Here is a 25,161-nt window from a genome sequence, read left to right as displayed (position 1 = left end):
AACAGCCTCAAAAAGGAAAAATGAAGGGCCAGCCGCCCCATGGTCGGATCGCCGTCGTGGCGACACCGACTCATCGGTTGGTCCCATCCAGCGACATGGTCCTCTGAATGTCCTGAACCTCCTTGAACAACAGCGCCTTCCACTGTTCCACGCTGAGGTTCGCCGCGTCGATGGAATGATCGTATGGCTTCGGAACCGGGCGGTTCACGTCCTCCTCGTAGTACCACACGTGGATGTAGGGATGCTGCAGTGCCTCATCGACCGATATTCGCTCCATTGGGTCGAAAGCTAGCATCCTGCGCAACAAATCACGTGCCACTTCGTTCGTCAGGTGTGGAAATCTCGTGGATGCGGCCGCCTGGAACGCTTCATCTGGGAACAGCTCTTCAAACGGTCGACCCGGGTTTATCGGCTGGCTGTTGATGTATCGCTGGGCACCGGGTGTCGTGCGGGCGATGAATTCCGGGCGTGGGGTTCCTAACGTCTCCACGATACGCATCCACTGGTCAACGTGGTCAGTGCCGGGAAACAACACATTGCCCGTAATCAACTCCGCCATGATGCAACCGATCGACCAAATGTCCACCTTGGTGTCGTACTCCATGTTCAGGATGATCTCAGGTGCCCGATAGTGACGTGTCACGACATACTGCGTCATAGCGAAGCTGGTATCAACACTCCGCGCCAAACCAAAGTCAAGTATCTTCAGATTGCAGTTGCTACACACGACGATATTTGAGGGTTTCAGGTCACGATGGATGATGCCGGCCGCGTGCAGGTGTTTAATACCACACAGCATCTGGTACAGGAGAAACGAGATACGCTCATGATCAAGCTTGGTTCCGATCACACTTCGCAGATTGCCATCCATCAACTCGGTGAAGAGATACACGTCGCGGAAGGTGTCCAACGTGTCCTGTGGTGTGTAGGCGTACAGAAGTTTGATGATCTGTGGAGAAGCGAAAGGAGATCACATAATCAGACAAGCCGCATTTCAGGAGCATATGTGCCTCTCAGACATCACTTACATTTGGGTGATCGACAAGGCGCAGTAGAGTGATTTCACGGTACGATCGTTTTGCGATCGTCACATCTCGAAATGGCTGCAAAAGCTTCTTCACCGCCAACCGTTGTCCTGTTCGTTCATCCAGGATACTGCTGTAGAGGAAAAGCGTGATAAAGTGAGCACAGGTTTCGTTTCTTCTATGAAGGTTTATGAGGGACTTACCACACGGCTCCTTGCGCACCTTTGCCAATCGGAATGATCTGTGAGAGAGGAAACCGCGACGGAAGATCGAAGTAACAATCGTTAGAGCTGGTGTTACTGGACGTGTCACTTTGCGGAGGTTGTGCTGCCGATCCGGGCTCTTCCATGGTTTCCATTGATTGCTGCATGGTGCTGGGAACAGTGAACAAAAGCATGATTAGCATTCGCTTTCTATCGTCTTAGGCGTCTTGGCCAAACCCAACCAAACAGAGGGCTCTTTTAGTGGCACAGAATTAGGGTGTTTAATGTAGGGAAAAACCACACCCCAATCGCGCGGATGCTGTTTGTTCCCTTGATTAACACTTTGCGGCTTCTCCGGTGTGGCTAATGGAACCGTTTGCTGACTTTTAGCGCTAGTACGAGTCTCATCCACAGCACCTGGGATTGAGGGCTTACTAGCAGTCAGTCCGTAGACTCGCGGGCGGCGATAGTTACGAGCACAGCATGAAACATTGTGTAAGGCAGGATTGTGGTACACGAGACAAGCAAATCGCTAGAAGGCGCATTAAGGTGCGCCCACCAAAAATCGAACACTGCAAGGGCGGCGCGTACAGCGACCCGGGCTGAGGTGTTTTCGCGATGTGCGCCCTCTTTTGAAGGGGTAGCGATAAGCGCGCCAAACGACCAACTGATGACGGAGTTTCCTTAAATAATGTACCCTCGCGAACGAGCCATCATTGAGTAATTGATGAGCGTCCTACTGTGGCTAGAATCGCGTGAATCATGTGGCGTGTGCGATTCCCACCTCGAACACGTCATCGTTCAAAAGCAACGCCACCGGCAACGCTCGCGAGTCAGCTGTGAGTGACCAGCATCCCTGGTAAGGCGCATCCGTACGCGCACGTGCCACTCAGGCTGCACGATCGATGCCACTCATCTGCCGGAAGATCACTCTCGCCTTCTCCGGAAGGTCGTGCGTCGATGTGGCCGTTGTCTGCCGATTTTTTCACAACGTTACTCACCACCTTTCCGCGGAATGGTGATCGCGACGTCACTTGCGTGAAGTTTTTACGGACGAAATACGTGCAGCACTTCGTCGGAATGCGACTTGCTTCCGTAGAGTTGCCTTTTTTAGCGCCACCATTGAGGAAACGCCGTGCGTGCGTGCGTGTGTCTGACCGGGACCAAGCGTTTATATTCGGCCCAGCTGACTAATCGGCGATCACGGCGAGTGTGTTTGGTGTGTGTGTGTGTGTGTGTGTGGAAGGATCGCTCACCTGGGGTGCGGACGGATGGGTCGGCTAGGTCGGCTGGGTATTTAAATTTCACAATTCACTCCCGGTCGTCCCCCACCGTGTGACCATCGGAATGGTCTCGATGGTATGGTGTACGTGTCTGCGCTGGCACGCGTTTTGGTACGTGGAGAAGATAAACAAAGAACCGTCCGGTCGTTCTCGATCGCGATCGTGCTGCCACACTACACTCACACTGGCGTTCGCGATCGTGGCCGTTGTTCAAGAGCACAGCAAGACAATAACACCACAATGCGTCCTGATCGAGTTAACACACCGCGCGAAGAGGAGGGTTATTCCGTTCGTATATCCGGCACGATTTGCGTAGGCACAAACGGAACTAAAACCGGGGACACACGGATCGAAGACGCGAAATTCAATGCGACCAATCGCGACGCCGGGATGCTTAAGACTTGTGTGCATGCGTTCCGTTGCCGACTCGATCGGTGTCCGCACTCGAACGTCGATGGTCCGGTTCTCTCGCGCGCTATTGGAGCACTCGACACTCACTAGGAACGCGAACGCGATCCCCATCCATCGGGTCCCATGGCTGAGATGGTTTGAGCGAGCGAGGGAGCGCGGTCAAAGTCGATGGTGAGAGAGAGAGAGAGCCAAAGGCCCGGATCGGGTTGGGGCAAGTTTTTGTTAAATGAATCATCGGTTCCCTCCATGAAGCGCGCGTGGTATCGTGGCCGTGCAGAACTTCGACCGCTTGTAGCTGGCCCCAGCATGAATCTACGATTGTGTGCAAACACGAACACCCCCAACAAGCGCCAAAAAGGGTGTCCAATGTGCTTAGACTATTGCGTACACACCTACTTGAGTTCTATCGATAACCGCCACTTTGAAAGCGTGCACCAAATCAATGCACCGAACGTTGATGACGTCTCGATTGAATTTTACTTTGATCTTGTGTGGGAATGTGCGAGAGGGCTCGATCGTTTGGACCACCCTCGAGACTGGCGAGCTGACGGAGCGCACGATCGGTACAATCTTGGGAATACCAGCGCGAAAGACAAACACCAGTAGCACGTGCTTTTGCGCCACGGAAATGACACGGAAATGGAGGCCACTGATGACGCCATCCTGTGCTCGTGGATGGTGGCTCATTATCTTAAAAGTGCGGTGCGAAGGTGCGGTCCCTGGAATTGATCTAATCTGGTTGCTAGTGTTGTTTTATGATGGCTTGCGGGCTAGAAGGTAAATGAAACAAGTCCAACATACCTCACAATTTTTAGGACGCACGTGCGCGACATCTTCGCCTGCATGCCTGCGCGCAGCCGTAGTTTGATAGCAACATTATCGGAATGGATCGTTTCAGATGACCCATGAATCACACCCACCCAGGTTTTTCCAGCGTATTTTTGGGGGCTTGCGTTTGGCTCAGCAAAAGCACTCGATTCGCGCACACATCTGCGCCGCATTACACCCGTGACTGGCGGGATGAGGAGTAGCTTTCTTTAGCATAATCGCTCCATCCCGAGAATGGCGGTCTTCGTCGTTTATTTTTGGTGCCAACAACGATATCACGCATGCGTGACTCATCTCACCGTCCGGGAGAAGCTGCGGTGAGGATACGGAGCGGGTTTATGAGTGTGGCGTCTCCAAATGTCCGCGCCGAAGCCCGGAAAAGACGCACGAAAGGAGACGCATCTTAAGTGGAAAGTTGTCCTTAGAGCAACTTTTTTTTGTCTTCTCTCGTACCCGCGTTCGGTAAGCTATCGCGACTCCTTTTAAGCTGGCGCTACACTGGAGACGCGCGCTTTCGATGACTCAGCATCCTCCTCATATCAAACCCGACCTCACGCTGCCTATCAAACTGGTTCACACGGGTATCGGGTGTGTGTGCTTTTTTTATAATCGAAAATTAAACCCCGCCGCGCCGGTATATGATAATTTGCCCCCAAATCGTTCGCGCTCTAGCCTATCGTAAGGGCAATCGATCAGCTGGTCGAGAGGCGCGAGAAATTGAGAACCGCACAACCGTTGAAGCACTCGCGAGCGAACCGTACTTCGTGTGCTCTCTCGCGTAAATTAGGCGCCAACAGGAGATACCCGTTACGTAATGCCGTCTACCTTTCAAAAGCCGCTCTACACTGACCCGCGGATGACCAAAGCCGGATAAGATGCAGTCGATGTTTACAGTTGTGACGTCAGGGGAGAGATGTTTCGTTGCCATGGTCATGGCTCTCGCGTGCCGCGTACACGCTGGATCGACCAACGCGATGATGATTCATGGCCGTCTTCGATTGATGTAGGGCAATTCGAACACAATTGCAGGATCGCGAAGGGTCAGTCAAAAGCGGCGCACTGATGACGAATTTTGATATTTGGAAAAACGCACGGGAATGCTAGCCGCTGGTGTGCTAAATTTACGGTTCCGCGCTTTCTTCGGATTTATGACGATTCACCGGTACGGGATTGTGCTATTCAAATGTACCGCCGCGGAAAAACGCACCCAGGCGTTGGTTTATTGGTAGTTATTAATTCATTTATTTTCATTTATCGCGTGCATTCGAATAATTTTCCCTTTTCGCCAAATTATGCTCTCTTTCCGTCCGTGTTCCGCCGTCTCCTACTCGTGCTTCGTTCCCGTCGCGCTGTGATACAAACTTTTACAAACGTTGTTTTTAGGTTATGCCGATACAGATCTTGTGTTTCTCGTATCGTCCTTGCTAGCCTATCGTTCATTACTCCAGCGGTCGGCTTGGCGATCATGCTTTACATGCATATAGCTTTTTCCTCTTCACCATCCAGTGCTCCCTATGCGTGCTTAAGTTGTTGTTTGCTTTGTTCACACGTGTGCCTGCGCTTTGCAGCGACATACCTTCCTCTCCGGCTTAAATTTGCTTTCTTCGCTTCCATTATTATTATAATCATCATTAATATTTGTTTTACCACACACTCTGCACTTTTTTTTTGAGAGAGGGCTGTTTATGCTGCATTTACAGGTGTGTGTTGGGGATCGGGGAAGGAAGGGAGTGTTTGCCTTGTATGCTTTGCTGTTTGTTCGATACTAGAACTTTGCCATAAGCCCTAATATCTTTTGCATTTTGCATAACGTTTGTTTTCCTTAAGCTGTCTGGGTTGCGGTTCACTCACGAAATAATTTATTACGCTTATATCTGTGTACTATAATAATGTTTTCTCTCTCAATTTTTTCCTCAATTCTGTTCTCCTCGGTAGCGCATTAAACCAAGAGCCAATTAGTCTTTGTGGACGAGTATGCACACAACGCACGTACTCGAGGCTACTAGTTGGGCTAGTTGCATTACTGGGTTCTTTGTTTTTATGGTTCCATAGCTTCTCGTACACTCATCGACTTCTATCTCCATTCTTGTGTTATTTCTGTTGCCCTGCACACAACGACATCGACAGACACGATCGCTGTTTATGACACACATGGTGATGCCTGTTCGGAACCGTTTCTATTGCTATCCTGAATTTGTATGCGATCTCCACTTCACATTCCACTGCGTCGCCTGCCGGCGTGCACTTTAGAATGTTTAGAACCCTACGCAACGATTCATCAAAGGGGGCTAATAAAAGTATATCTGAGGAAGTGTCACTGCAAACTCTGCCTCATGCCCGCATCGAAAGCATGTCCTTCGGAGAACCGCGCGGTGCACCGAGAACCAATATTGCTTTATTCAGAGGGGCAGGTTTTGCCTAAGCCGCGCCATCCTTCTCTCTATGGCTTTCGCTTTGAGGAATGATAATGGAGGTAAGTAAGTTCACATTATTCGCTACGTTTGCTTGTAATATTTTAGTGTTTTTTCTTGCTGGAACTATATTTGCGTTTCCATCGAGCTATGATTGGTGTGTATGTGTTTTCCAATATTCGTACCCATCTGCAGCTAGCATCCCTCATCTTACCGCGGTTGTGGACGTGTTATACTTTTGAGTGATGAAACTGATCGATTCTATGACTTTCATTTGTTTATGGATCTCCATTCTTTACATCTACAAGCTAGCGCTTGCTAGGTTGCATATTATTGTGTTTCAGCGCATCTTTTCTACTAATGCTGCCGGCACTGGAAGAGCCGCCCAGTAATCAGCAAGGCGTCAAGTGTAGTGTGGAAGAGAACGAAAGAGAGAAGCGATTGTCACTAGGTGTTATGTTGTCATGCTACCATATATTCGTCGTGCCCATCTCGTTGCGGCAGAGTGAAGGAACGAAAATTTGGAATTTAAGAAACGGGCCCACTGCGAACGTCTCTGAGCACGAGTTTTTGCATTACTTTTGAAGGCTTACTAAAGGTTTGGAAAGCGTCTACTTATATTCACATATTGTTGTTATATTCCTAAGCATAGCGCCGCATCGACAGTGTCCACGGTATCCCAACGGGGAGTAGGGTGGATCACTGAGCGGGTAAATTTAATCTTTTCCTCCTTAGCTTCTTGTGATTTTCTCTTTTATAAAAAGGGCGGAATCGTAAAACTGTACCATTTCTTGATGCACACTTGCCACCACGTTACGTTACGTTACGTTTGTCACCATCTTTCGTTTTCATGGTTCTAGCTCATCCGTTGCCGGCATCGTCGGCGATGTTTTGCGCTGTATTTGCTAATTATTTGTATTTAACGGTACCGATACTCATCTTGGGGTTTTGTTTTGGGGCCAATGGGTGGTATATCATGTGTGCTTTTCTGTTGGGGTTTCCAGTTAATTATTTTACAGTCGTTATTGCCCTATCGCCGGATGCGTTCGCTTAGGAAATTCGGAAACCTAATTATTCGGTTAATTAGAACTAGATGTTATAGAGTTGCAAGTTTCAAGAGGCAGGTTTAAAAAAGGGGTCATTGCTGCGTTTGACAACGGAAGGTCTAGTATTTTAGTCGATTATTAGGAGTTTGTATGTTTTTATCTCGGACTTTTTTAGTATTCCTTTCGCGGCATAATCCTTATTATGGGGAAGAACAATGGTACACTGTCGTGTGTTCATGTTGATCGCCGAAGCAAAATATGATCCTGGATTTACGTTTGTTTCATCTAATCACTCTCATACACAGCGTTAGTTTTTTGAGAACATGCTCAACCTTTGCCAGGTCGAGTCTCATTTAATTTATGGGGTGAACGGGTAGAATGATGCGACGACACAACCACTAAATGTACACAAAAAATGTCAATTTGAAAAGAGCGCGACGCGTCGCACCGGTAGTCTTTTATGGGCTATGATATTGCAGCTTGATTATTTGTGGCCTTCTACCCCGAAGATCTTTCCGGATCGTTTGATTCCGATTGGCTTTATGTTCTCCGTTGGATCTTCGCGTTAAGGAAAGGTAGAGCCATTTGCTATTTACACAATATTCTTCTACAATATTTATAATATTATTTATGAATCTAAAGTATTTTAACTGGCTTTCCGATGACGATTCAAATGAGTTGTAATAACAAATACATTCCTTCAGCTTTTTGCACGAACATCAATCAAACACATTGCTTACTTCCTCATCCAGTCAAATAATTTATCTGCTTTCTTTTGTATCTGTTCTTGCTCAGATCCTATAGAAGTATAGTTTATCTCAGTGTAACTGTTCAATAGTGTATGTCAGTTTATTATGTAATGTAATGTTTTAGTATAAGTGACTGTATTTGATTGGCGGCCATTGGTTTGTTCATGATGAATCAAATGTTAATATTAAATTTGCCTTGGTTTAAGTACGTTGCGCTCGATTGTATCTAGTGTGAAATTTGTACATTATTACTCAAAGTTACGCAGCCATTCTGGACCAACTGAGCTGAACTTACGTAGTAGTTGTCCAGTAGGGCAAAAATTATCATCAATGGCAAAGCAACATAAACGGTAATATCATAGAACAAGCTCCAACAAAAATCTTATTCACGAAATCATGTTTCTTCGTGCTTCATCGCGTGATGTTAGCGCTTGCAAGAACGTTTGCGATTCTTAGCGTCATCTCCTTACTATTGATTTTTGTCTTTGCTTGCAGTCTTCTTAAATTCAAATAGAGGGCAGTGTGTTTTCAAACGAAGCTAAAGGGAAACATGTTTCCGAATCCTCCAATTATTCAACAACACTCAATCTCATGTCTACCTCATTCAGTCATATATACTGGTTAACTCGTCAAAAGCTTTGATTTGTTTATGATTTTGCAATTAGTTCTCACACAGAAAGTCGGACTTTTGGGGCTTCAGCTGACTACCCAAAAACATAGCAAAAAACGCAAAGAAAATTCGCGCCTTCCTTTTTTTGCTCCAAAATAGTCATTTCAAGAGAGGCTAAAGACAATTAGAAAACAAAATCAAGCATAATGCGCCAAACAAATCCTACAACAGCATAGACCTTGTCAACCTGTAAATTCAACGGTTGTTGGGCGATCATTATTACCGTAACATTGTACTTTCTAATGCCACCACTCTAATTTTACTTTTTTTCGCGATACACAGTGCCATTTCTACTAAGGACATTGTTGAGGCTGTATTTATCACGGTTCCCTTTCTTTTGTTTTTTGCTTGTCTCGCTTCACCATTTGCTAGTACTTATTTTGCATTAGCATCGTCCAATTATTGCACATAATGACCAGATGTCGGAAGTTAAAGCGAGATGCAATTTCTACAAAAGTCCAACAGTCCTTTCTCTACATGAATAGATACTTGAAACCATATCACTCTTGTAGTTCGCACGCACATTCGGTTCTTTCACATCCTCTTCCACACGCTCTCATGCACACAGCCTACGAAAGGAGCATTCACGCATACCTCACCATTTCGGAACCCAAAGTAGAGGTTCAGGTAGTAGTAGATTTACAAACAGCAGCAAATCTGTAGGAACGCGGTGAAACGTTACCCAAGTGATGGCGACTTTGTAGCTTATTGCTTTTCGTGAATCAATGACAAAGTCTTCGTTGAAAACTTCATCACAATTGGTTCCGAAAATTAAATTGCAATATTGAGAGAGAACTTGTAATAGCTACTTGCTCACTCCACAGTGTTTGCTGTTGGAGTCGTCAAGGACGTTTCTTCTGGGAGCACGGCGCCTGATGCTGTTGCCTCGTCCGTTGCTGAAGATGGCTGTGATCCGGAGGTGACGGTACAGCTGTCCTCCGGTTTCTACCGTGGAGCACCTTCTCCATCTGCTAGATTATTGCGAGCTTCGTACTCCATCACTTCTTGATAGATCAGTTCCTTCCACTGCTCAACCGTATGCTCGCGTTCATCCACACTATGATCGTAGGGCCCGGGAGCAGGCTGAAACCCAGGAAACGAGAAAGAAATTTTATTCCAATGCAACCTGTTTAAGAACTAACCTAGACACTTACCGCATTGACCTCGCTTTCGTCGTACCAAACGTTAATGTAACTGTGGACTAATGCTTGATCGACAGATATGCGATGTTCTGGATCTACTACTAACATTCTGCTTAGCAAATCGCGTGCTTGACTAGCTTTCAGTCGATTATGTTCATTCGAGTCGGTCGGAAAAAGCACATCAGGGAATAGTCGATCAAAAGGATACCCCGTGTAACGTGGCCTGTTCTCGACGTAATTTCGAACGGTTGGCTGCAAACGAGCCATGAAGGACTGGGACGGAGTACCCAATTGTTCTGCAGTAAATAAAATAAAAGATATGTTACATATCTCTATTTACGTTGATTGTTTTACAATCTCTATCTAGCATACCAATGATTTTGTTCCATTGATCAATATGATCTGTGCCTGGGAATAATACACCACCACGTATCATTTCACCCATGATGCAGCCCACCGACCAAATGTCGACATTCTCCTTGTAGCCCATTCCCAGGATCACTTCTGGAGCACGATAGTACCGGGTGACAACGTAAGGTGTCATCATGAAAGTCGTGCCGGCAGTACGGGCCAAACCAAAATCTAATATTTTGAGAGTACAGTCTGATTTTACAACAATGTTGGATGGTTTCAAGTCCTAAAATGAATACAGAATGGAAAAAGATGAGAACACAAAATGACAGACGTTCTGGATTACTATTTTTCTGGATCATACGTACCCGGTGAATGATTCCAGCCGAGTGGAGATGCTTGATGCCACATAGCATTTGATAGAGCAGATAGGACATCCGCTCGTGATCCAAATCCATTTGTATGACCTGGCACAGGTTCGCATCCATAAGTTCCATAACAAGGTACACATCCTGGAATTCTTCTAGTGTACGCTGAGGCGTGAATGCATTCAACAGTCCAATGATCTAAAAAAAATCGATAATGGATGCTCAACAAGTGGAAATGTGAAACAAATAGCATTCACTACAATAGTTATTGTAGTCGCAGGACTGACTATCCAGCTACGAGTAATTAAAAGTCATGAAAGCCTTAGCTAAGCATAGTAAGGTAGGCCATGTTATTACGATGTGCTCAATTGTGAGTAGGCCAGTAAAGAAGAAGAAGACAATAGTAATTGTTACATACTGTAGTCAATACCATGTGAATTCAATGAGGTGATTCGACATGGAAGAATACTTACATTTTTATGATTGACTAATTTCATAAGTTTAAACTCCCTGTAGGCTCGTTTGGCGTGAGTGACATTCTGGAAAGGTCTTGATAGCTTTTTGATGGCAACATTCTGCTGTGTTACTGTATCGTATGCGGCACTAAAACGAAGAAAGAAAACGGAAGAAAGAACTTAAGTGATTTACATTATTTTTTTTTGCGGCGCTCTTAAATCAACGTCGCTGAGAGCGTGAGAATGAGAGAGAGAGCAGAACATTCACGTGCATATGATTCTGGTTAGGCACAAAAAAGATGATGTAAATGTTAATGTTACTGCGGACATCTGCAGATGTGAGGAACATATCCTTGAGAAGAAGCAAATGAAGAAATCCCCGTACACCAATCTTAAAAGAACATACAATCCGCATGAAAATGACGAGTATATTTTAGTACAGTTCTTGCTATTCTACAGCATTGCGTTTTGGCGATTGGGACAGCGATTTATGAATATGAACCATCATGTTTTTGCAACTGCAATCATGTACTGTCAACGGTAAAGCGCAATATTTTCACAGTGCATCAATAAAATGTGACTTGCAATAGATGTTAGAGTCAACACTTCTGCAAAATTTCACATAATAGTGTTTATTGTTATCAGTTTAGTTATCATTGATCGTTTTCAACTAGTAAAGCGTAATAATCATATACTATTTGAGGTGACCGAATTGAGCGACATATTCCTAATATTATTATATTAGCATTTAGCATAACCCCTTCACCATTTTAATAATACAATATTAAGATAAGATAAGCTCATTCCACACCAGTATGTTACTTTATTTTGTTTAATATCCTTGCGGGTATTTATGCGGGTATATCCAAAACAGGCAGACTTACCAAACCGTGCCCTGTGCACCGAAGCCTTTTGCCTCCAGCTTAATGTATCGATCTGGGACTTCGAACTCCGTGTCCCCGAACTGATACCTGACATAGTTAGTCGATTGCCTGTTCATGTTTTGAGAGTGTATATCCGATTTGTGGTGTATATTATTGATACAATGACTAGACGAAGCGCAGAGTTGTGTACTTATAGTTTAGTGCTGAATTTAACCGTACGCTAGATCAAACACAAATTTCGTTCTTACTCACTCCGCTTTACACAATTTAGCTTACAAACTCAAAACAAAATGTGATTGAAACAATTACACTGAGTCAATATTGACTAAATGTGCGACTAAATCAAGCAAGGCAGAGTTTAACTATAAAGAAACAAAAACATAATAAAATTTAACTGAAACAAAAAATGTAGCATAATACAAAATATAATACAAATGAAAATTATAAGATAATATTTCAAAACAATTTCACAACACAAAATACATAAACACAAAAAAATTAAAATTTGATTGCAGAAAAGAAAAATCTAACCACTACCATAAAAATTCCGGTCGTCAAAAACGTCCGTCAACCAGAGGATAGTTGGAACAAGAAATTCATGATGATCGTTTTCTTCTTTCCTAGTCGACGCAAATATAAAGCACAAGTCAATGATGCCATTCTCTGCACCAGTTGTGGTTGAACGACATGACCAATAGCGTTACAGAAAATCAACGTTTAAGAACAAAAAAAAATGTTTGATAATACTCTTTTACTCTCGAAACGACACATTGGTACGACAGCCACCGGCGATATGCAAATAGGTAAACAATTTTGCAATATAATTTCGTTCCCAAATGACCAACAATATCACGTGTCAATGCACCAAACCGTTGAGGTCTAGAGGGAGTAGCATGATATCACAATTTTGGCTAGATTTTATCAAAAACACACAACACTACGGACAAAAGATTGTACCGCAGGAGCAGCATTGCATTGCAGTTTAATCGTCCGAATAATAGCGGTTGGCGTATTTTGTGCTTCAATTCATAAATTTAGACAACGTCATCGGGGACCGGGGACCTGAGGTTAGGTGATTAGCCCCAGATTTTCCATGCCACGAAGTTTGGTACGATTTCCCAGACGGCTGATTGTTTGCTCAGTTGCTTTCATCCTTTTCGATGCGAGCAACGCTAATGCATTGCAGCTGGGCCTGCCCGGTGTGCATGCCGTAGAACTAATTATTATTATCGTCACGGCACAAATTTCATGCACAGAAAGTTACTCATGTGAGGCAAGCCCTAGAGGCTAGAGTTGTTTCTCGCAACTCCGAAACCATCTAAACACCATCGTTTCTTGGTGAAGCGAACTTCATGCATAAGGCAACATCAATTTTCATACGATATTTGCCCCGAAGCCCTCAAAAACCATAACCATGGAAGTTCTTAAGGCAAAAAACGTTTCACGAGACGACGATCTATCTTTTGCCGTCGTCTCTTTCTCTGTGTCCTGGCAAGTAAATTAGGCGCACGAAATATCTTTGCAGAGCCACAATCCTCTACTACGAGACGTGGAGGATGTTTTGGATTGGGTGGAGATTTATGTGGCAATATTAATATTTGTCAACGATATTTCCGCTTCGTAGCTGCGGAATTGGAAATTGTCTCTCACTGCAATGATGGCGATGCCGGAAAGTAAAAAAAGTTTTGCAAAACCAAAACGAAGAAAGGATGGTACTAAGCCTTTGACCTCAAGTGGTAAGAAAACTGATTTTTCCAAATATGAGGGCATAATATGAAGGTTATTTGTACTTTTTTTAAATGAGCCTTTCTATTCGTACCTATAAATATACTAAAACTGAAATTAAAGCAACAATCCAACACATACTATCATATTCACGAAAAAAACAATAAGTTTTGGTTGCTATAAGACTAGCATTGAGTCTCACGTTGCAGCTGCATGGTATAAAAGGTACATTTCCCCGCCAGCAGCAGTAACTGATAGCGACCTCCCGAATGGGAACATTTGCTCCGGAAAAGGGCCCCTTTTTTCTATATCTATCCATTTGCCAGTGGGTCGAACTTTCTGCATAATTGAAAATTGTTTCGCCCTTTGCACCAGCGGTACCGAAATGCGCTTCGTCTACGTTGGTGTGCCTTCGGAGCTGCTTCCTTATTCATCAGTTACTCACGGAGGGAGGATCATCGAACGGGGCGAGGTTCGAGGGTAAGGTTGGTGCAGACATTTACCAACCAAACAATCAAATCCCACATGTGCATGTACGCAACTGCAATAGCAGCGTTAAAAGCAGTAAAGACAACGGTAGCACTAGTAGCGTTACAGTATATAGGACTTAGCACACGTTACTATTAAAAGCCTCTACGATATTGCATCGGAACATTTCATCTCCCAACCTAGGCGGGAAAGCTGACTATAAGGAAATAAAAACTAAATATAAGAAGTTGACGTAGAAAATGAATCAAATTGCGTACGATGCCTTAAACGCCGAAGCAATATAAGAATGTTCGTATGTACTGTAGTAATTCAAGGCATACAAATAGAGTACTTTTTAACGGAAAAATAGAATAATTAAATTTCGATGTAAAAATATCCCATCTGCGTCGTTTTGCTGTGAGTCAACCAAAAGTGGTGCTTAATTACAAAAGTATGTAGAGAGAATTCTAATATCATAGCTGGAGACCGCCCTAACCTTTACATCAATGGCTTACTTCTTCCATAAATGTAGGACCATTTGGAACACTCTTTAATGATCCAGCCATTACCGAAGTTAAGGTATTTTTACAGTACTTACCAAACAATGCCTTGAGCACCGGATCCGATTGGTTTCAGGTTTTGGTATCGCTTAAGAATGGTAAACTTGGTGTCGCCCACCTCAACGGTGTAGAAGGCGTGACGTGAGCTCATGTTGTAGCCACGAAGTTGATGTTCACTTGTCCTTTAATTAGTTTTATTGTCTGAAAAAAAATTAAAGACGATTGATTAACTGACTTGTTGATTTTCAGGATATTGTTCGCCTTTCGCTACTGGACACGGTACATGCAATTTAATGCGATGGAAAAAATTTTTTTCTATTTTTTGTTTGCGAGAGTTGATGTTCCTGCTCATACCAAGAGCAAAAAAATAATTATTCGCAGCCTTGCTAAAGCTCGAATACTGGAAAGTTCATTCCAATGTCGAATGCTTCGTTAAGTGGCGCTTTTAGCAAACGTCTACGGCGGTAAGAGAGTTTGCAAGGATCTACTTCCATTTGCTAGATTTCGTAATGGAATTTTGTGAAGTGATTTAGAAAAACTTTACCCTTTTCAAAATAGTTGCCCCCTTATCCCTCTAAAAAAAGAAAAATAGAAAGCAAAAATTACCAAGGCAATTGCAATAAAACGTGAAAAAAGCGAAAAGAAATAAATGCTTGAATCGAGCTTCAACAACGTTTGCAGTTACATCCTAGCTTATACGTGGGTTTCGTTAAACAAGCCTTAGTTTACGACCCAAAATACACAAAGAGTGAACAATTGAGAATGATCTCGGGGAAATTTAATACGATAAACTTATATAAATCTTACTGAAATATGATTTTCAAGAGCGATGTTTGCTATGATCTCCAACATAATAAGTTGGCACATCTTGTACATACTAAATCTTATAACGATAATAGCTTGTTTATCAAACACTACACAACAATTTATTAATGAAATTGAGACACAACCAAACGTGTCCAGAAATTCCACGAGTTTTGTGTGAAAGACTTTCTTTCAATGCACTACCAGGCGCCTCCATCCGAATTGGTACCGAATTCGGTAATAGAAATATATTATTGGAATAATTAAAAAATAGAAATATTAGATGGAGTTGCTTCTTGCTTACTATATTAAACGTTTCGGCTGTTAACCAATCCAACACCACCTATCTAACAACAGGTTTAAAAAAACATTGCTTATTAAAGTCAAGTTTCTTGACTTCTGATATACATTCTCGATCTTATTCTCTCATATGGGAGGTTGGTTGCGTTAAGTTTGCTGTTTGACAAATTCTTCGTATGATTGACAATTTTTTTCAATGCTCGTTCTATGCAACTTATTCAATTATTCCATCAACATTACTGTTAAAAGCTTCGTCATTGACGCTCAAGGGAAAATCCTACTGACAGTGAAAAGTGATCGCTTCCTATGTGAAACAGCTTTTTCCCACCATCATAAACCGCATTCGTACATTTACCAGTGTTCTTGGAAGTGCTTGTTTTTCTCCTTCATCAAAAAATCTCGCACATCATGTTGACGTCATTAAGTAGAAAGATTTATCTCTCTCTCTCTCTCTCTCTCTCTCTCTTTCTCGACAGAACTTCTACGAACAAACCCATATAAAGTGAGATGGAGATGATTGCGGATCCATTTTGTTCGATTCAAGGAAAGACAAAACAAACTGTAAAAAGTCATCTATATATCCGAATGAGTATAGTATGTACAATATGAACTTTTGGCCCAGTTTCGACCCGTCTAGCAAACCTCTCAGCCAGCATTGACAGAAACTGAAACATCCTGTGAGCTGATATCGAAGCGAAATAAGAGAAATGGCAATGTGTACGATCCGATTGGTTCCGGTGGTTACTTCAACATCGAATAGGAGGGCTGATCCTCCCAGCCCCGCTAAGTTAATGTATGACGGGGGACTTGCACCGTCACCCACTCCTCACCCCACTCTTTCGATCTGTATCGAAATCCCAAGGGGTGGCCAATGCTTGACTGTAGTCGCTCTTTCGCTCTCTGTCAACAGTTGCTCAATGCTGCCACAACGTGTTCATGAATAAATGAATTCCATTTTCACATCAATCTCGACGCCACCGCATCCTATCCTTGCCAATCATCACAATCTGATATGTTGATTATATCGAAGTGCGTTTCAGCGTCCATTTTGTCTGCGCTGAATGGTGTATGCGCTCATTAAAAATGATTGATTGAGGAAATGATAAATATCGCGACAGCGCTAAAGCTTTAATACATCCCTCAAGGATTAAACTGACCAAGATACTGTTGATACAGTTCGATTGTACGAGCGCTGGAAAGTATAATGAAGGGTGAATGAACGATCGCCATTTAACGCAAGGTACACATAGACTGAAAGCCATATTCAGCCAGCAACGCATAGCGCATGTTATTTTCAATGCCAATAGTTGATTGCCAATTCCAGCATTCTGATTTCCGTCAAACATTTTTGCTTCTCCATCGCCGATAAGTCCAATTTCGCTACAAGCAGAACGGAGCATCTGCAACAAATTAACCCAATTAATGCTGCGATAAGCGCTGAACTAAAGGCTTCCTTCGGTGGTTAATGACAGCAAATGAAACGTGACTTTTTCATTATGCCGGCCAATCGAATAATGATTTAGACCCGAACAGTTATTTACTCAAGCTCAATTAACCTTCATCTAATCTAGTACGACGACGGATGTTTTTGTCGTGATGAATTATCGACATTATAAACGAAAGGATAATGCTAATCGAAATCTACGTTCAAAATAGTCAAATCCCTATCAAGGTCTATTTCAGGCGGTTAATAGAGTTATCCGGATAACTTTCCACAAATAAACCCTAAACATGTAATGGCCAGTCATTGCGTATTCTGCTGCTAGGATTCACGATTACGGAAGTAAAATTTATGGAAAATTATGCTTTTCCTCTCTAAAGAGATGAATTTTGTGTCGCTCGCAAATTTGCGCCCTTCCATCACAACCTTTTCTCCTCGTATTCGAAAGAGACGATGGAAATGTAAATTAAATTCCTGCTGTGAGCACTTAAGAAGAAAAACGATGGCCACCCGACTATTGGTGTGGTCGTTGTGTACTGTGTGTGAATTTTCTTGCTGAAGCTTTTATGCGACAATGAACTCCGACGAGAGAGTATTACCATTGCCACAGCGGGGTAGGACAGGATACGACATCAGCCGATTCGTCTCAACAGCCCATCCAATGAACGTTTAGACATTTTCGACAGCTCACAGCAACCGAGACGAAACCCCATAGAAGTGTTTCTTCGCTTCCTTAAATTGCCTGAACGCTAAATGGAGACAGTTTGAATGCGCTTGAAGAGAGTAGGTGTAGAAGAATTGCTCTTGCAATATGTCGAAAAGGGTTCTTTAGACCGAACAAATCGCAACATTTCTCCCAATGACAAAAATAAGCCTCACGAAATATTTCGCTATAACCTAGAAGCCGAGAAATATACAGAAGAGAAGCTCGAGATTGTAGCTAAAAATAGAAGACCATCGTTTTTTTTCCTACTAAGTTGCCTAGCTTTTACGCCATCCTCATCATCAACGATTGATAATGATGATGCTGAGTCGACTTCGGAGTCACGCAGTCTGTGCTGTGACAGGAGCTTATAGAAATTCAAGCCCCTTATGGACGAATACTGACCGCCGCACTATGCTGGTAATCTTTCTTCGCATCCGGATTCCGCGCCCCAGCTGTCGAGTTGGTCGTTTAACGATGCTGCTAACCGATAAGGAAAGAAGAAACAAAAGGACTCTAGCACCGTTTTGCTGCGCTCCCATCACGGTCATCAGCACCGTCCAATCTAATGACCCCATTTGAAGGCGCGCCCCATTTGGCCATGTTCCGTTGTTTGGCCCTAGTCCAAAAATAACATAGCGGCGTTCCAAAGAACAAAATGTTTTCCCTTCATTGCTGCTGTTCCTCACACGACTCTTTTCAGAGGCACAGTGGCGCCGCAGGATGAAGAACTTTTCGTCTTCCGCGTATTACACTTTCATTTGGCCCCGATGTTGTGGCCGATTTGATGCTGAGGGCTTTTGCGACAGTCTTGTACGCAGCAGATGGACTTATGAATGTAATGATAGGAATAGTAGCGCCTTACAGGACCATGTTGATGCACCGTTTGCAATGATACACTAGCATAAACATAATCTATCTATATTTATTTTTGGATACGGGAAGGAGTCCATGATAAAATAAACAAAACATAGCACAAAGCTTCGCAAAAACTTTCGAAATGCAAAGCTCGCGTGCATTTGTTTTCCTAAAGCTGACGTTCTGTATGTTAGCGCGTGGCAGAGTGAGGAAATGTGGGTTTTTACTGGACCAAAAAGATTTATCTCTACGTCGAAAGTGAGTATATATTAGGTGAATAGAGTGCTTAAAAAACGAGGCTCCATATTACTCCTCGTTACTAAATCATTCTCTCGACTTTTATTTATACAGAAAGACACCATATGTTTCGGGCACGAGAGTGTCAAAATGTACCGAGTGTGGGTAAGGATTTCGAAATAGCAGTACCACTTACCATAATGCAGAACCTCCCATTATAGTGCGGATAATGTCAACTCAATGGTGGCCGTCGTAACTGGTACACCTATCAGTGGAATAAGAAGAAGAATTAGCACAATGTATAGCTAGAAATACGTAACTTCTTAAAAACGTTGCATAACGATCTTAAATCAAATGCAATACAATTCCAAAACTTACGGAATGCAAATTATAAATGTATTGCTGTAATGTTCGCTGATTTTTCAACACAAACATTATATATATATATATATATATATATATATATATATATATATATATATATATATATATATATATATATATATATATATATATATATATATATATATATATATATATATATATATATATATATATTGCCATTCCAAAGACTTCGGTTGAAAGGTAATAAAGAGAACTTACGCTAAAGGATAAGGACCAATTTTTTTCTATGAAATGAACACTTATGACTAATATTGTAACCATTTCTGTAAGATCGTATCAAAAGCGATGGGGAATTCATAATCCTCTGCGGACCTGCTCTGGTAATCGCCTTTTGCCAAACAAGTCAAATATGAATCAACAACCGTATTTTCCACAGGATGATAGAATAAAAGCAGTGAGTTTCCACGAATAAAAACGAAGTGAAAATTTGTATGCGTAGGGTGACGGACGTTGGATACTGATAGCATTCCTTGGGCATATATTCTAGTTATCGAATAGATTCGGCATCGAGCCGAAGCCGTGTTCGTAATTTATGGCATATTTTAAAAAGAAAACATCGTGCTTGCTGTTTTCCATATACATACGGGTAGCTATCCATTCAACGCCAGACAGAAGACAGGTGCGTGAAAATATGCAAAATATGCGGCATGATGACACATACGCACGGAAAAAAACCATATGCACGTATCATTTTTTATTTGAAGCAAATATATTACCCAGTTACAGAAGCGTTTTTCTGAAGTTGATCAATTTTTACATTATTACTTTTCACTACTTAATTACCCCATTTGTGCAACTAGTATGAAAATGGCAAAACCGTATAAATGTGGACATTGTAATACAATAATATCAATTAGGCGACTACCATATATGAACGCATGATACATAAACCGTATCAAGATCTAAACGTAAGGAATATATTATAACAAAAGCCACACAGAATATGCTATACCACAGGCCATTATGTTACAAGCATACAGCGAAGCGTGATAAAAGCTGAGCAACGGAGCTGACAGGCAGGCTGTCTCCACCATCAATCGATAGGTTGGCAAATGCAGTTCTCATCGAGGCCTGTGGACAAGTAGACAAGGTAGGTATGAAAACTATTTTTAGAGACAGGCGCGTGTATTCATCGATTTTCATACAAAAATACACGCATGGCCAGTGGTGCTTCTTTTCGTTTTAGAACATAAAAGTTCCCACAATTTTACGTCCCTTTTACACTCCCTCAACACCACTCTCTTTCATTCAAGCACATAGACAAATAACCGTACCTATCCAGGCGTGCATGTCCATTTATAATGCTTTTATGCACATAATGATTTTCCTTGCGAGCCATACTGCTTTAACGAACGATATTGCTACCCTCCGCTGTAGCAAAACGATGATGGTATATGATAATGGGATGCTGTTCAATACACTTTTATCATAATTGAAGCACGCTTATTGATAAAGTGTGCGTAAGTGTTGTGCTGTGTAAAAACCTATGGCGGGCCGTAAGAGGACGATGAAATAGAAAGAATGGGATTTATATAGGAAGAAAAGGTAGAAAGAAATAGAGAGAGAAAAAACGTGCGTGAGCACGAGAGAAAAAGACGAATGTGAGAGAACATTGCAGATTGTCATTCAAACTGAAATAGATCATTGCTATCGCATTCAAGATGCAAAAGAGGATACAACATGCCGTAAGCAGAGTGATTAGCTTACAGAGCTTTGTGCTGCAATATTTGTCTAAAATCACAATGCACAAAATTCAAAACATAATTTGGACACTTGAGGTATGAACAACCCACACAAAAGAACCAGTGAACCTACCCAACAGAAATGCGATCTCAGCTTCGACTTGAGAACACACACATAGTGGGTATGCGCAATTTTATCGACGAGATTAAATTTGGCTTGGTGCATAACTTTTTATTGCCGGTTTCTCACTGCCCCCATTGGGTCAGCGCGTCATTTGTTGGTAATGTTGAAGGTAAAATAACGACAAAGGTAAAATGAGACAAAAATACTAAACGATATATTGAAAAACTCCCAAAGCAGTCTCCAACTGAATGGGGACCCATCATCGTGGAATTATAACTACACCTGATTCTACACCAGCAAAAGGGCAAACAAGGCTGCTACCTTTCTCGCTATGCTGGAAATGAGTTAAATTTTACCGAAGTTGTTAACATTTAGGGCTACTGGCAATATTAGCCATACGAGTTGAATTTCTAATTTAGTTAATTGAACGGAATCAAAGTAGAAGCATGAAATAATAAAAAGTTTTGGAAAAATATTAGCAGGGATTCGAGTTTGAAAGATAATATGGAAAAGTTAAGTATGTTGGTTCTCATGGAGACGCCTGGTAGCGTTTTCTGAACTATCAATATTTACCACAGTTTTATTCTTCTTTTTTGAAAGGTTTTATTTAAGTAGAAATTCTTACATTGAAGAATCCCTTTAACATACAATATCTCAATTTAGAAGTCAACAAGAATGATACGCAATGAAGTTGATTTACATTTCATGCGACTACTCGTCTCCACCCTCATCGCACATTACTCACGTAAACGAAAAGAGGTAACGTATGAGTGGACGATATAACTCTCTTCAGTCGATTACTTTGGGCAACGATCCCACAATTTAAAATATTTCATAAGCTCGAACCATTATAATATTGTAGATAATTGTAACGCAAACGGATAGCGAGTACTATCGTGTTTTGCCATATAAACCATTTCAAAGCATCATAAAAAAATTGATGCAAGATAATCATAATGTTACATATTGAATTGATTTATAGCATGATATAGTGATATTTTGTGTATCATAAATTCAAAAGAATACAATAGCAAATTTATTTGTTCAATTTGCGTCACGTGTTCATTAGCCAATTGAGCATATGAATTGTTTTTTGTGTTCCAGTCCGTGCTTTATATGCCTTCAATTACACACGAAACAGTAAGGATCCGAGTTAATATCACACCGCGAGCATTAATATTGAAACACCAAAAACCCAAGCCACACCAACTACATGGAGCATTCGCATAAATACGCATACTATAACCTGAGGACAAAGCAGAGGCTAGGGGACAACAACCAGACAGAGCAGAGAAAATAAGGTAGTAGAATTGAGGACAATCATAAATGAGCAGGAATAATTGCATTCCAGCATTTGCATTTGTGAATCCTGCATCAGTTGACATTTAATGAAAGCTTTGTTTGTTTATGCAGTTTTAATTACTTCGAGTCATAATTACATAAATTATGTAGAGTATATTAAGCGTATTTTCGTTACTATTTGTAAAAAAAAACATTACCGGTAGCTTTCATTGTTCTGGTATACTTAGTACTTCACTGTACTTGGGTAGGTATAATTTTAATGGTATAATTCATTGAAAACGAAAAAAACTTTGACTGAAAGACATTTATAATTGAATATTTTGCACAGAATTTAATTGGTCTGCAGGTCAAAAGTAATCTTTTGCATCATGCGTTGTAATTTATATATGTATCTGACTTAAACTCAATTTCATGTTCCATATTGGCGCATAATCTGACAGGACTAACATCACACACCTAATGCAACATAAGTGGATCAAGGATTAAAGGGAAATATAAAGCATTTTGACCCTAGCACTACATTTTGTTAATTTCGTTAGCAGCACTGTAATCTAATCGAAGAATGCTCGTGGGAATACATGACACAGCATTCAATAATTGTTTCCAAAATTAGGATCTATTTTTGCAAACAATTCGAGTGAGTTTGTGTAGAGCAATATCATTCAGCTAGTTGGACAATGTGCTCCACTATAAAACAAACACCAATATGATCGATGTCCTTGCTGCATCGAATGGAAAAACAAAACCCATTGAAGCGCATTTGTTTATTTATCAAATTATTCATGGCCATGCTGGCGCATCGGCAAACTCCACCATAAGCTATTTATTTCGAGTGTGAAGGGCATTTCATATTGAAAATGCCAGGTGCTGTCTGTATTTTCCTTCCTTCGTAGACTCTTACGGCTTCTTCTTACAAAAAAGTACATTTTTCAGGAATGATAATGACAGCCCAACAACTATTCTAGGTGTCCATTTTAGCTGGTGTACAGTTAAAAATTTCATAAAACTTGTCATGCCAGACACATAATCAAGTTATAAACCAACAATTCAATCAATCCATCAGCTTAGGGTTATGAAAATTCTTTTCCAAACATGCACTAATCCAACAGGCATATTCCATTGCATTTGTTGTGAAATACCTAGCCCTAATTGGGAAATATTCATCTTGTTCATATAAACAATCACTGGTCATGTGAGATTCATAACCTTTCATTTAATTTTAATGTGTGAAGCGAAGAAGAATCCAATTCATGAATCGTAAAATGTGTAGAATCGAAAGAAGATGGCTGCATTACGACAAATTGAATCACTCTCCACAACACTGAAACCAATTTGTATCATACGATATGTTTAAGCAGTTATCCTTGAACAGATCATGTGACTGTGAGGAGCATTTTTTTACGCATAACGTTGGAAAACATTTAGGAATTATGAGCGAGAGTATACATCGGTGATTGCAAGGTGGAAAATGTGAAAACTTTGCATTCGAAAAATATCTTGCGATTGATATTCAATTTCATCTACGAGAAATTGAGATCGACAGTGTAAAGTCGTGGTTAGACAATACGATCGAACAAATGTTCTTCTATCTCAAAGGAAGAAGGCAACAGGTACAGTTTAAGCGAAATTAATTGTAATTTGAATTGTTACCGTAAATAAATTATTTTAAATCTTCAGAAATTGAAAAATCTTCAGAAAATTCTTCAGAATTTTAAATCTTCAGAAAAATTGAAGCCTTCATGAGTACATCAATTGTTGGATTGATTGGGTATGAAACAGGTATCAAAGCTTTGCGAAGTGTGCCAAATCAATAAAATAAACCATATCAATGCAGAATCATACACTGATGTCAGTACACAGAAAAATGACTCGATAAAGATGATACAATAAATTAAAATGTTTGACGAGCTTTTTACCGTAGAGCAACTGGCAGAGGACATCGAATGAGTTGCGTAACATCATACTTAGTTTGAAAAACACAAGCTCCTATATAATCATCAAAGACGATGAACGAGATCACTCATGCCGATGACGATGAGCTTCCAATTCATGTACAAGAAGCAGAGAGAAACACTCATGCAGACATTTAGGCAGAATGAATAGTAATGACAGTTCCAGGAAAAAAACACATTTGCTGTGTCCACGATTCGGCAACCATGGAAAAGTTAAAAAAAAAACTAGGTCTCGCTTTCATGTGTTGTGGGTTAAAAGCTTTTTGAATAATTTTTTAGTTGTCGCAGCTTTGATCGTAAATTTGTCATACTTATGAAAGCAATGGCCTGATTGTTTGTTTTATGACTATATACCTAGCATACTTAAATTTGCATTAAGGACATAATATATTTTTATTCGTGAAATCATGTTTTTTTAAATATTCTTCTTATGAACGTATACAATTTTTATATATTTATATTCTTATTGATGAAATAAAAAGATACGATATCTACCAACTCAATGAAGCTTAATTTTTCTACAGAGGATAAACTTTCTATAATTTTACATCGGATATCATTAAAGCTTACATCTGATATTTTGATAATACGTGTATTTTGCTGTTAAAATAAAATGAACGTCAGAAATCGATCCTTGTGCGGTTCATCAACCATGGTTCGTTCCTCTTCATCTTCTTATTAATTTTTGTGTTGTTTTGCTACATTTACACTTCACTGAAGAGAAACCAGCCAACCATAGGTCTTGGTATCAAGCTTTAATGCTTTCATAATCAA

General features: G+C 41.3%; 2 protein-coding genes across 2 annotated transcripts; both read right to left on the bottom strand.

The window, feature by feature from the left end:
- Window positions 1-33: 33 nt before the first annotated feature.
- Window positions 34-1,374, bottom strand: LOC128727727 (stress-activated protein kinase JNK-like). The gene is made up of 3 exons (XM_053821665.1): window positions 1,229-1,374; window positions 1,029-1,158; window positions 34-949 (listed from the first exon to the last, which is right to left on the bottom strand). The coding sequence occupies exons 1-3, from the start codon at window positions 1,372-1,374 to the stop codon at window positions 71-73; spliced, it is 1,155 nt and encodes a 384-aa protein (XP_053677640.1). The 3' UTR covers window positions 34-70.
- An 8,197-nt stretch (window positions 1,375-9,571) lies between these two features.
- Window positions 9,572-19,128, bottom strand: LOC128727251 (stress-activated protein kinase JNK). The gene is made up of 7 exons (XM_053821141.1): window positions 19,119-19,128; window positions 14,618-14,780; window positions 10,961-11,090; window positions 10,488-10,685; window positions 10,141-10,405; window positions 9,781-10,064; window positions 9,572-9,709 (listed from the first exon to the last, which is right to left on the bottom strand). Exons 2-7 carry the CDS (start codon window positions 14,728-14,730, stop codon window positions 9,572-9,574), a joined length of 1,128 nt encoding a protein of 375 aa, XP_053677116.1. The 5' UTR covers window positions 14,731-14,780; window positions 19,119-19,128.
- Window positions 19,129-25,161: the final 6,033 nt, after the last annotated feature.

This window comes from Anopheles nili, chromosome 3 (genome assembly GCF_943737925.1).
Source record: "Anopheles nili chromosome 3, idAnoNiliSN_F5_01, whole genome shotgun sequence".
NCBI classification, from domain to species: domain Eukaryota; kingdom Metazoa; phylum Arthropoda; class Insecta; order Diptera; family Culicidae; genus Anopheles; species Anopheles nili.
Note: the sequence above shows the minus strand (reverse complement) of the source record. Positions and strands in the feature narration are given on the sequence as shown.